The sequence below is a fragment of the Dermochelys coriacea genome, chromosome 1, assembly GCF_009764565.3.
Source record: "Dermochelys coriacea isolate rDerCor1 chromosome 1, rDerCor1.pri.v4, whole genome shotgun sequence".
Lineage (NCBI taxonomy): Eukaryota > Metazoa > Chordata > Testudines > Dermochelyidae > Dermochelys > Dermochelys coriacea.
In genome coordinates, this window is record NC_050068.2 from 255,337,026 (window position 1) to 255,349,562 (window position 12,537).

The 12,537-nt window shown below is 45.4% G+C and overlaps 2 protein-coding genes across 2 annotated transcripts in view; both read right to left on the reverse strand.

The window, feature by feature from the left end:
• The window catches only part of BPIFC (BPI fold containing family C), a 51,688-nt gene extending 39,327 nt beyond the window's left edge, over positions 1-12,361 (reverse strand). The window contains exons 1-5 of the mRNA XM_043519880.1: positions 12,254-12,361; positions 9,625-9,667; positions 8,731-8,794; positions 6,154-6,334; positions 5,207-5,391 (exon numbers count right to left, since the gene is read on the reverse strand). The gene's annotated coding sequence lies outside the window, so the exon portion shown is untranslated. The remainder of the gene's footprint in view (positions 1-5,206; positions 5,392-6,153; positions 6,335-8,730; positions 8,795-9,624; positions 9,668-12,253) is intronic.
• On the reverse strand, positions 2,407-2,966 carry LOC119844764 (mitochondrial import inner membrane translocase subunit Tim10). The gene is made up of 2 exons (XM_038376096.1): positions 2,895-2,966; positions 2,407-2,841 (listed from the first exon to the last, which is right to left on the reverse strand). Exon 2 carries the CDS (start codon positions 2,785-2,787, stop codon positions 2,515-2,517), a length of 273 nt encoding a protein of 90 aa, XP_038232024.1. The 5' UTR covers positions 2,788-2,841; positions 2,895-2,966; the 3' UTR covers positions 2,407-2,514.
• Positions 12,362-12,537: the final 176 nt, after the last annotated feature.

The following is a 12,537-nucleotide window of genomic DNA, read 5'->3' on the forward strand; positions in this document are numbered from 1 at the left end:
ATATGCATCAGGGCTATTAGCCAGAAAAGGACACTCAATTAAAACAAACAATTTCCCGCCCTCTACCCCCGTTGCCTATGAACTCCTCTTTTCCTGTCTCTTCTTTTCCAGCCACCCCTTTTTCCGCAGAAAAAATACAATAAAATGTAGACACCAAAAAGGACTCTTGCCTCTCAGGGTCAGGAACTTTTAAGCTGCTGCTCTGGACTAAAGTGAAGTGTAACAACCAGACACAGGGATGAACCAATTCAGATAAAATAAAATTGAAAATGAACTTTGGTCCAAAATTCAAACAGTTTGTTGAGGTTTGAAAATTATCTGTTATGGATTTGTAATGATTATTTTTCATTTTCATCTCAGTGGCATCTGACTTCAAAAAGGCTGAAGTAGCAGAGGTAAACTTGCTCCCATGAGCTTTCCAGCCCAATTTTGCAGATGTACTTTAGGACAGCTATCTCAACTAAGGCCCTGATCCCACAATGAGGTGCATCCACAAAAAGATCCATTGACTTCAACGGGAATTCCACTCATATAGAGCTCATTTCAGGATCAGGATCTGAATATTTTGACATTTACCCACCATTGCTATACTTTTTATACCCTTGTGAGTGGTCCAGGTTTGCTGCACCTCACTCATGCTCTTTCCCTTGCTGCAACACTGTAAAGGCTATTTTCTTTTTATAAATAAAAGTCAGCTTGACCAGTCTCCTAGAGAAAACAACCCATTTCTGCTGTTAGCCCCAGGCAGCAGACAGCTTCCTGCAGGTGAAATTGTTCAAAGGGGAATAAATCAAGGGATTTTTTTAGAAGTGAATTTTATTCTATTGAATGTTTTCAAACATCCATCCCATTGACTTCAGTGGGACCTGTGATTCAGCCTAGGGTAAATAAGAACATTGTCAGAACACAAACATTTATGACAAACAGCAAGTTCTTCATCAGTGAATTGTCTTCCTCACAGCCTGACTGAGGCTATGTCTACACTTAAAAATAGCTACAGCTGCACCACTATAGGACTTGTGTAGATGCTCACTACAGCAATTGGAGGGGTTCTCCCATTGCTGTAGTTAATCCACCAAGAGGTGGTGGCTAGGTCAATGGAAGAATTCTCCTGTTGACCTAGCGCTGTCTGCACTGGGGGTTAGGTCAGCTTAACGTCGTCGCTCAGGGGTGTGGATTTTTCACACCCTTGAGCAACATACCTAAATCAACCTAACTTCATAGTGTTGGCTTAAAGCAAAACCAACTCTGACAGGCCCTAATCCCCACCAGCAATCCCCTTGTTTTGCCCCACCATCCAAACTGATGCTGGTGTTTGTAGTCTAATTTTGCATTACAGTTGTCTCTGATTTTGCAAACGCTTATGCATGTATTTTAACCATTTGATTTGTCTCATGGATTTCAATGGGAGTACTCATGTGAGTCAAGTTAAATGTGTGTGTTTGTGTTTGCATGAGTGGCAGCTTACACTGTAAACTCTTTGGTGCAGGGACTGTGTCTCTCTGTATTTGTACAGTACCTAGCACAATGGAGCCCCGATTAGGGTCTTTGGGTGCTACTGCCACACAAATAAACTAACAATTTATAGTTGAATGCATGGGGGAGGGGAGATTGTTTTTAAAACTTTTCAATCTTTAGAAACAAGACTGGAAAGGAAGTACTCACTTAATTTCTCAGCTCTCAGGGTCTGTATTAGAACCCTACTAATCCAGCTCACTGATTGCTGACCTATCCGGAGAAGGGAAGTAGTTCTGATGATGTTAGGGTTTGAGCTCAGATAATTCAGGAAGGGAGGCATTTAACTCAGAGTAAAAACTTATGTTTTGTTTGGGATATCCTGGACCCTGCGATATAGTGATTAAGCTCCTGTACATGCCCTGGGCAATCTAATTGATTTAGAAAGTGTAGTTAAAAGACATTCTGCATACTTTTTAAATTAGCTTTCAAGGCTAGACCCCAGGAGGCTGCTCCCATCCTTGAGGAGCTCTTGTTCCCAAGTACACTACAGTCTACCTTGCCCACTCAGGAGAAATTGCCAATACAACTAAAAACAAAAAGTGTTGTTCACCAGGGTGCCCACATCTATCCTTGATTTGCTACTGGTGATGTTGTAAGGAGAAGGAGCCCATGTTTCCCGCCTATGCAAACTTCTCTTCTCAAAGATGCTTGAGTTATTTATGAGAGAGTTATGGTGGACCCATGGCTGTAATAGACCTGTAAGAGCCCAGATATGACCCTTGAAAGGCTTAGGCCTCTTTCTTCTCCCTCAGGTAAAACAAACATTCAATCTCTGGGATGAAACCACCAGTTTCTATGATCACTCTCTGTTTGCTCTTTCTTCCTATGCCCAGTTTGGGGTCAAAGGAAAACAGTCTCTCCACTTTTTTTTTTTTTTTTTTTTTTCCCACACAACTGCAGAGGTTTTATTGATGGGGGTCACAGGGTTGAGTCCAGGATGCAATGCTGGGGCCACTGGGCCAATCATGCATGCTGTCCATGTTCAAGAGCAAACCCCTACACTGGCCCTGCCCCCTGCTGCATCCTCTTCATCAGCTCCTCATCCTGAATGGAAAGCTCTGTCAGTTTCTTGCCCATGCGCTCGTGGATGTCCAGGTACTTGGAGACGCAGCGGTCCAGGCACACAGACTCCCCCTTGGAGAGCTCTGCCTCCTTGTAGTGGGGAGGGACGCACTTCCGGTGACAGGCGTTGGTCATTCTGTTGTACATGTCAGCCATCATCTCCACCTCCAGCTCAGCTGCCAGCTGCTGGGCCCTGAGCGGATCCATCGCGCCCCAAGTGACCGAGTTCCCGGCGTTGGGGTGGGAGGCAGTGACTTGCTCCCCAGCCAATGCACTGGGGGGACTCTGGCCCGCCGAGAGGGCTCGCCCCGCACCTCAGAGCTGCCCCCAACCCTGTGCGGGGACCCCTCGGGGGATCACGGAGCCCAAGGGTCAGAGGTCACTTGCCCGGCTTTAATCTTATTCTCGAGATAAATGCAAATCAGTTTGGGCTGGAGCCATATCAGAAACTGAAAACCAGCTCAAAGTCTGTACCAAAGGGTAGTGCTAAACGGCCACATACCCTTAGCCAATGACAAACAGCCTCCCCAGTTGGGAAGAAGACAATTGTGTCTGGAAGGAGTCTATATAGAGCAAGTGGGTTTAGATCACATTTTATTTAATCTCTTAATTAACTAGCTAAAGACCTGATCCAAAGTCCATTGAATTTAATGGAAAGCCACTGGCTTCTATAATCTTTGGATCAGGTCCTTCAAAAGTACAGCGGTTAAGCATTAATGAAATTCTCAGTTGATACTAAATTCGGAAGAGTTGTAAACAGCAGTGACCACAGAGAAATTATTCAGAGTGACCCAGAGAGAGATTAGAAACATGGGGAGGGTAGGAGAGGGATGGCTTTGTGATTCAGGTAGTGAGGTGAGAGGCAGGAGCTCATGGTTCTATTCCTGGCTTGGCCATAGCTTTCCTTATTCTCTCCGTGCCTCAGTTTCCCATCCACACAACAGGGATGATAGCACTCAGATGACTGTTGTGATCTGGGAAGTGCTCACATGTTATGGTGATGGGGCCCTGTGATGATTTTAAAATCTCACACTGGAGAGCAAGGGGTTAAGGAACAAACTCTGGGCCCAGGCAGCCGCACCCAGGCACACCTGCACAAGCCAGGCAGGGCTTTAAAAGGGGAAGCAGAGCAGCAGCTCAGAGACAGGCAGTGGAAGGGAGTAGACAGCTGCTCTGAAGGGAAAGTACTGCTCAGGAGCTCATTGCCTAGGGCAGTGGTGGGCAACCTGCAGCTCCTTAGGGTAATCTGCTGGCAGGCCGCCAGACAGTTTGTTTACATTTGCATGGCCTCCCACAGCCCCCAGTAGTCACGGTTCACCGTTGCCAGCCAATGGGAGTTGTGGGAAGGTGTTGGGTGGTAATGGCCACACAAGGAGTTGGGTGTAGCTGTCCACCACTGGGCCCTCGACTAGAGCCCGGGGGAGAGGGTGTGCCTGGGCTCCCCTACTCACTCCTAGAAGACAATACAACAACACGAGCCTTCACCACCAGTGAGAGGCCAGCAGGAAAAGACTGTCTGTTCAAGGGCCCAGTCCCGTGCTGAAAGGGAGGACTGGAAATCCTTGCGACAGGGGAGCTGAAGGACAAGACTGCTTCAACAGGGAGATGTCCTGCCACCTCCCTGCCTGACCACTAGGCAGCACTGTTGGCAGTTGTGCACCTTCTACAGGCTCCTATAAGCACCTAGGTAGATTCAACTTGGAGAAATGTAAGCTAATGTATCTGGGAGATAAAAAATCAAAACACTGACATTCCATCAGTGTGACTGACCTTCCATGAGAGTGAAACACCTGGAAAACAACAGTGCTGACAGAAGTGACAATCGAACACTGGACAAGACATGCAATATGGTAGTAAAAAAGGTCAGTGTAATTTTGGGCTAGAAACAGAGACTTCACATTATTTAGCAAGTAGGTAATCGATACGGCTCTGGGGTGACTGCACCTGTAATATTGTTTTCTGGGCAACTCATTGCTAGAAAGAACAACAAAAATGAGCATGGTACAAAATTACATCAGGAGTACTCCACTGTCCCAAAACGCCACTAAGAGTCATGAGAGGATTCTGTCCTGCCCTCTAATCCAACTCCAAAGATCCCCTTTTCATCACAAAGAACCCTGAAGATTTCAGCCCTCACAGCATGAAGAAGAGTTTCCAATTTTAAGCACTTTGATGGGCCCCACTTCACATTCAACAGAACAGATGAATTCAGCAGGAAGCGGAATAAGAAGTTTATACTAGTCCTCTAAACTAGTGGTTCTCAAACTTTAAATCAAAATGGGGGTCCTCAGGTTGCTAAAATTTTTCACACCATCTAAGCCCTGCGCTCAGCTCCAGGCCCCACCTCCACCCTCACCCCACCCCTATCTCCACGGCCTCACCCCACCTCTTCCTGCCCCATCACTGCCCCGCCTCTTTCTGCCCCTCCCCTGAGCGCACCCCTGTATGCAGGAGGCGCTGGGGGGGGGGAGTTGAGGGAGGGGGAGGAGTTTCTCAGCAGGGCCCGCAGACCCCATGGAGTACTCTCGTGGACCCCCAAGGGTCCACAGACCCCAGTTTGAGAAACACTGCTCTAGACCATGAGTAACAATGACTCAATAGCTGCATTTTTACTTTTGTGACATACATTCTTCCTTCTTCCCCCAGATCAGAGCAGCAGCAGGAAGACTTCACTCCTCTCCAGTCCTGAATTTTAAGGTTGAAAAGAAAAGGTATTTTGGTTCAGCATTCAGACTGGTGGTGTTGGCTGTAAACTTCCTGGCCCACCAAATGATCGCTCCTTACTGAGTGTCTGGAAATCAGCAGATAACCCTGAGGAGAGAACATCAGTCACAAATATCACCTTAAATTACAGATTGTACAATGCAACTTTTCCTCTGTATGGGTGATAGGGACCGGGAGGCCAGATTCTGTACTGTGCCTCTCAAAGGGTACAGCCTTGGAGCAAGGGTGGCTTTATGTCACCTTTGTGCCTCCTGGATTCTAGGCTGCTTTAGGGGCTGGACTAGGCTCTGGCATAAATTAAAACAGCCCTGTGGCTGCTCTATATTTTAGGGCAGCCTCACCTAAAGTTGCCTTTGGGCTGCTCCACAGCTCAGAGTGTCTAGGCGACTCTTCCTCCAGCCTCTGGCTGAGACTACCCATACATTATGGGGAACTAGGGGGATGATATAGAGCTTGGTATATCAGCCTTGTGCTACTCCTGCATTGGGGGAATTCTTTTTACCCTCTTTTTGCCATTAAAGCATCATAAAGTTGTCGCAATTGGAGGGGAGGGGAAGAGCGGAATTCTGGCCCAGGACTTGTACTATATAAAATCCTCTATAATGGAGACTAAATTTCAACTACCTCTAGAACTACACAACTGAGATGCAGATGTGTATATTCACAGACCTATGTACACTGGAACTAAAGCTGGCAAAGCTTGGTAGGGCAGGAACATTCCAATATAATGGGGTAGAGCTGGCAGAAGAGTTCCTACACCACCCCCGCTACTGCCTGTCAGTTCTGAAGGTGTAAATTGGGGAAATGGGTAGGGGGGAGGCTTCCCTGTGCAGCAGCAGCTTTACTAACCCTTTTACGACTCTTGGCAGTCAACACAAGTTAGAGCAGCCTTCAGGCAGCACTAGTTTACTTCAGGGGACTGGCACTTAGGGATTAAAGGTAGCTTTAAAAAGATGCCTTTGTGCTCCCTCCTTGTGGGTTGTGCTGTGCTCGCTGCCGTGGACCACAATGTATGGAGAGCATAATACACCTGTAATGAAGAGAGATGACTGGAGCAATCTGATTGGCTATTTAATGCTCTCTTAATTATTTCTATTTAATTGTTAATTTTCTGAGGCAGCCCTGTACATAAAAATTAAGGGCTAGATTCTGCAGCTGTTACACACCTTGCAAATAGTCCCATGGATGTCAACATGAGACCTCAACAAGGGGCAGTAGCAGAATGTGGCCTTAAGTTACTGCAGCATGAAAATGAAAAAGATAGCTGTTGAAACCGAAGGTATATTGAGTAGGTTAATGGCCAGCTGGGACAAATATCCCCAGCAGTTCATTAATCTTCAGAAGAGGCCCTGTGTCATCCTTATTACTACTACTACTATTATATAGCAAACAAAAGCTATATTTAGTGGCACTTAAAGTAGTGGCAGGACACACTCCAGCCACCCCAAACTTTTTTTAAAAAATGGAAATAAGTCAAAGGGAAGGACTTGTGTGTGCCTTTCCACAATCCCATATTGTCTATAGTACTGTTGATAACCTACTCCAACACTCCAAAAGACTTATTTCCATCAACAGATACCAATAAGTGATATGTACCCCAACTTCAAACTTGCACTCTAACACAAAACCTTAAGAATGACCTCATAACGTTTTTATATCAGCAAATCAGCACACCTACACATTTAGAAAGTTATTCAACCAGAACACAGCTCAGGTCACTGGTTATTCATGGGCCAGTTATTTATATTCAGAAGAAGGCCAAATGCTGCTCTGAGTTGTATACATATGATGCAACTGCACTAGCTTCCTGGTTTTGCATGAGTTTAACAAGCCTAGAATTTAACTTGATGGGTCAAATTAATATCTGGTGTCTGAGTGTGTTTCTCCATTGACTTCTATTGGGGTTGCACTCACTCCCTCTCCACCCCATTTGAATTTGGTCCACTAAGTACATTTAGCCACTTGATGGCAGCAAATTTGCTCAGTTGTATTTCTTTTCCTCAAAGAAAAATAAGTTTGTTCCTAAAGGGCAGTTTTGTTGGTATGAAATTTCTCATCTTATGCACAAGCACTCTTTACTGTTGAATAAATTAAAACTCCAGCATCCTGCCAACAAATTTTCCAATAGAAACCAATTATCCAGCCTTTAAAGAGGACTAGCTGTTTAATAAGAGAGACAGATTCTCATCTGGTTAACTTTAAGAACAGGTCTAAGGAGGGTAATATGGGTCAGGTTAGGTAGAAGGAATCCCCTCTTCAGTTTAGCTAAAAAAAAGGGGCAAATTTAAATACATATGTACATAATAATAAATATTTGTATTGCATCTTTTATCTGAGGAACTCAAGGTGCTGTACAAGCATTACTCATTCAATCACCACAACTGGAAGACAGGAAAAAGCCCGTGGAAAAAACAGTATATAATCACGTAATTAAAGACTGTGTCACAGTGCATATGCAGGAGAGGGCTGAATGAAGGTTGCACAGTCACTTTCATTCTAGCATTTCCTAACTTTCGAGTGATTGACTTTGAAACCTTAATGTTCTTTTAAGGTAATTATTCTGGATGTAATTATCTAATTATTTAAAAAAACAATTTGAAAAGAGAAATTCTATCATGTGGAACCACAATAGGTTCCAACATGGATCATCGGCAGGGTTCAGAGCTTTAGGTCCATAGCACAGACCTCTACCACTTGAGCTATTTAGAGTAAATGGAAGGATTTAGACTGTTATCCTCTCAGGACTAGGCACTAGAGAGGGATGAGCTACAATTTGCCAGCGTTTGCAAGTTATCTGCTGACAATGGAGGAAAGAATGGGTAGAATTCCAAGTGCTGAAGGGAAGTGAGTCTAGTGGTTGACCCTTCTGCTCTGTCCACCCGTCAAAGCTCCCTCTCTCCCCCCACTGCTCCTGGCTGCCCTACTCCAGCTCCTGTCCCAGACCCACTCTGCTCCTCTCCTACCCTTGCACCTTCTTGCTCCTACCCTACTTTCCCTCTCATCTATCCATATCCCTCCTCCTCCCTTCCTATCGTTCCCTCATCCACCCACCCACCCAATCCTGGCTCCTACACCCTTCTGACTCTGATCTTATCTGCCGTCTCTGATCTTATCCACCCCTTCGATTCCATCAGTCAGGCCTCCTTCCCCTCCCTTTTCAATCCCAACCCCTAGCTCCTGCATACCCCTCTCCCTTAGTCATGCCCCCACACTTCTGCATTCCCTTCAGGATGTTCCTCCTCCTCCTCTTCCAGACTGTCCAGATGTCAGCTGTGGGAGTAGTGAGAGCACAGAAGAGAGATGATGTGAAATGGTGATCTAGCAACGTAAAGCCCCATATCACATTACCAATCCCTGGAGCCATGCAGTCCCTGGGGCATTTAGTTAGAGATAAAGGCCATTATAGGAACTGGCCATTACCCTTACCATTGGCTGCTGGGATTGCTTCATTCTGTAAAATATGAGACAGGAAATTCTCCAGAAGTGAGACCTGCCATGGGGGAGAAAATGAATGTAGTGACCACCTCCTGATATCCATGAAACTCCTCCATGCTAGGCCTCTGGTGGAGTTTTTAGGCTAGGAGTCTTGTTCAGCTGATCAGACCATACATAGGCAGAGAAAACGGCAAGTGAAGATTTTGAGGCAAGACACAAAGCTCTAGGATAATGATCTGTTTTCACACAGTTACAATAGTATAAATGTAAAAATTATTTACTTAGAATGTTTTGCCCGTTACCTCACTGTAGGGCCGGGAAGATTTTAATTCCCCTCTATTCAGCTACCCAGAACCAATCAATTGTCATTTAAAAGGTGGCAGGCCTTCTCCATGGTATGCTACTGCATCGCTGTTTCAAGGCTTTTGTGAGTAGCATCCTTTACTCCTTCCCCATAGCTTAATGATTAGCCATCTGTGCCGAGTCCCAGCACTGCCTGTCTCTTATCCTACAGTTAATATTCTAACCTGCAATTGGTGCTTCTTTCTCTCCTCTGGGTTTTGAATGCTAGTGTTATGTTACATAGTAACGATTTTATAACATTTTGTGATCTGTGAGGAAAGATTAGACTGGAAAATATCTTTTTTTCTTGGAGTGATCATTGAAAAGAAGAGGAACAGTAAAGAATACACAGTTTTAAAGCAGAAAAGATATTAGCAGAGAGAGAGTCCCCAAAAGGAGAGAAAGAGAGAAAAGACCCAGCCAGGGGTAAAGTCTAATGAGCTAAAAACTAATGTGGGAAATTTCAGCTTCCTGTATTCTGGATTGATCCTGTCCCTGAGATTCTTGGTTCTTGTTTCCTGGATATTGAAACCATCCACTTACCTCAAACAAGCCAAAGTTGAAGGAGGCCAGGGAGAAGTGGAATCTGAAGGGAAAGAAGTGAGAGCAAAGGACTCATTATAAAGGATGAAGGCACGTTACTAAAACAATGTGCAGTCATCCTTTTGGTACTTCAGGCCACACAATATGCCTGCAAAGACAAACTTCTATGGCAATGTGTCCTATGTAGTACATGCACAGGAGTGGTTTTCTTAGGGCATTGCCCAAAAGAGTGGCTCAGGTATAGGTGCCGACTCCATGGATGCTCCAGAGCCGGACCACCCATGGAAAAAAAATTAACAGGTGCTTAGCACACACTGGCAGCAAGCTCCCCCTCCAACCAGTGGCCCTGCTGATCAACTCCTCCTCCTCCCTCCCAGCGCCTCCTACCCACCACAATCAGCTGTTTCACAGTGTGCAGGAGGTGCTGGGTGGGAGGGGACGGACCTGGGCGGGAAGAGGCAGGGCGGGGGTAGGGACTTGGGAGAAAGGGTGGGGGCAGGGCCTGGGGCGAGGCAGGGGTAGGACCCGGAGCAGAGCGGGGGATTGCGGCTATGGGCTCAGGAGAAGTTCATCCAGGAATGTGAGTGCACTTTTTCCTCTAAATTTCATTGTGTAAGTCTCTCTGATTCATACACTTCATTAAAGAACCCTTGACTCTCAACAGCTGTGTATCCAAATTCATACAGGAGAAAGCCAATTCTAGAATCCTTGGGATCTTACTCAAATAAATTTGTTTTATATTGAGTATTTTAATGCCTACAAGAGCTGGGAAGAAAAATTCCATTCTCGTATTGCTGCTGTTTGTGATGGCTGATCCACAAATTCTTCAGGGTTCAATTCAATTTGGATAAGCTCCCAATCGAACCCAAACATTTTACTTCCCAGTATAGCCAATAGGTTCTCAGAGCATGGTACCCTCAATGTCTGATAAAAACGTGCTGAAGTGCTCACAGCTGCCCAGGACACTCTCACTGTAAGACTTAGGGTATGTCTTCACTGCAATTAGAAACCAACGGCTGGTCCATGCCAGCTGACTTGGGCTTGGGATGTGGGGCTGTTGAATTACAATGTAGACTCCTGGGCTCAAGCTAAAGCCTGGGCTCTAGGTACCTCCCACCTCACAGGGTCTGCAAGTCTACATTGCAATTAAACAGCCTCTGAGCCTGAGCCAGTTGGCACAGGTCAGCCACGGGTGTCTAATTGCAGTGTGGACATACCCTTAGTGCCCCACAACTCTACTTATGAGCTTCTTCCTCGTGAATGTCTACACTGCAAAGACACCCATGGCAACAAGTCTCAGAGCCCAGGCAATTGACTTGGAATTGTGGGGCTCAGGTTGCGGCGCTAAACTGAGCAGTGCAGACGTTCCCACTCGGGCTGGAACCCGGGCTCTGAGACCCTTCCCCCTCACCAGGTTATTAGCTCCACAGCCCGAGCTCCACAATCCCAAGTCAAAGAGAAAAGGAGTACTTGTGGCACCTTAGAGACTAACAAATTTATTTGAGCATAAGCTTTCATGAGCTACAGCTACATGCATCGGATGCATGAGTGGAAAATACAGTGGGGAGATTTTATATACGCAGAGAACATGAAACAATGGGTGTTACCATACAGGCTGTAACAAGAGTGATCAGGAAAGGTGAGCTATTACCAGCAAAGATGGGGGGGGGGAACCGGACAATCTCTACGTAAAAGAATAAATGGACACAAATCAGATGTCAAGAATTATAACATTCAAAAACCGGTCAGAACACTTCAATCTCTTTGGTCACTCGATTACAGACCTAAAAGTGGCAATTCTTCAACAAAAAAACCCCAAAACTTCAAAAACAGACTCAAACGAGAGATTGCTGAATTGGAATTAATTTGCAAACTGGATACAGTTAACTTAGGCTTGAATAAAGACTGGGAGTGGATGGGTCATTACACAAAGTAAAACTATTTCCCCTTGTTTATTTCCCTCCCCCTACTGTTCCTCACATGTTCTTGTCAACCTGGAAATGGCCCACCTTGATTATCATTACAAAAGGTCCCCACCCCTACCCCTCCCACCCCGCTCTCCTGCTGGTAATAACTCACCTTTCCTGATCACTCGTTACAGCCTGTATGGTAACACCCATTGTTTCATGTTCTCTGCGTATATAAAGTCTCCCCACTGTATGCATCCGATGAAGTGAGCTGTAGCTCACGAAAGCTTATGCTCAAATAAATTTGTTAGTCTCTAAGGTGCCACCAGTCCTCCTTTTCTTTCTGCGGATACAGACTAACATGGCTGCTACTCTGAATCCCAAGTCAGTTAACTTGGCCTCTGGAGACTTTGCGCTGCAGGTTTTTCTTTGCAGTGTAGACATACTTGGAGTGGCTGTGGACATCTAACCCTCCCTTCCTGTAACAATAATACTGGACAGTCCTCTTGTGATCTGTTGTAATAATTAAGATGGAACAAATGGGCCCAAAGGTATTAACATGACTCTGTAACTGTTCAACATCAAACAGTTTTAAACAAGGTTCAGGGTTTGGTATATAAAGACCCCAACCTGTTTAGGGAAAAATGGTTAAAGCATTTGAAATACAAATTATTCAGGAAGGCTTTCATTTTAACAACATCCCTTGCTCCTTTTCCCTCTACCTGCAGAGGGCTTTTACAAGGAAACTCCACCAATCTGAGTCTTTTACTGAAGGAAAGAGAAGAAGTTAGTTGAGAAGAGCTGGAGCTGTTATTGCTGTTAAAGTCTGATCCCGTTTCCTAAAAGAGAAACAGAAAAAAGGGAGAGAAAAGAACAGCAAAGATAAATAAAATGCAGCTTATGTCCATAGGTGCTGACTCTGTGAATGCTCCCACCGAAAAAAATTAGTGGGTGCTTAGCACCCAGGGGCAACCAAGCTTCCCCCTTTCCCCAGTGCCTCCCGCCT

What these genes read in the sequence shown, in the direction of transcription:
- LOC119844764 (XM_038376096.1), bottom strand. Translation starts at nt 2,787, where the DNA reads ATGGATCCGCTCAGGGCCCAGCAGCTGGCAGCTGAGCTGGAGGTGGAG.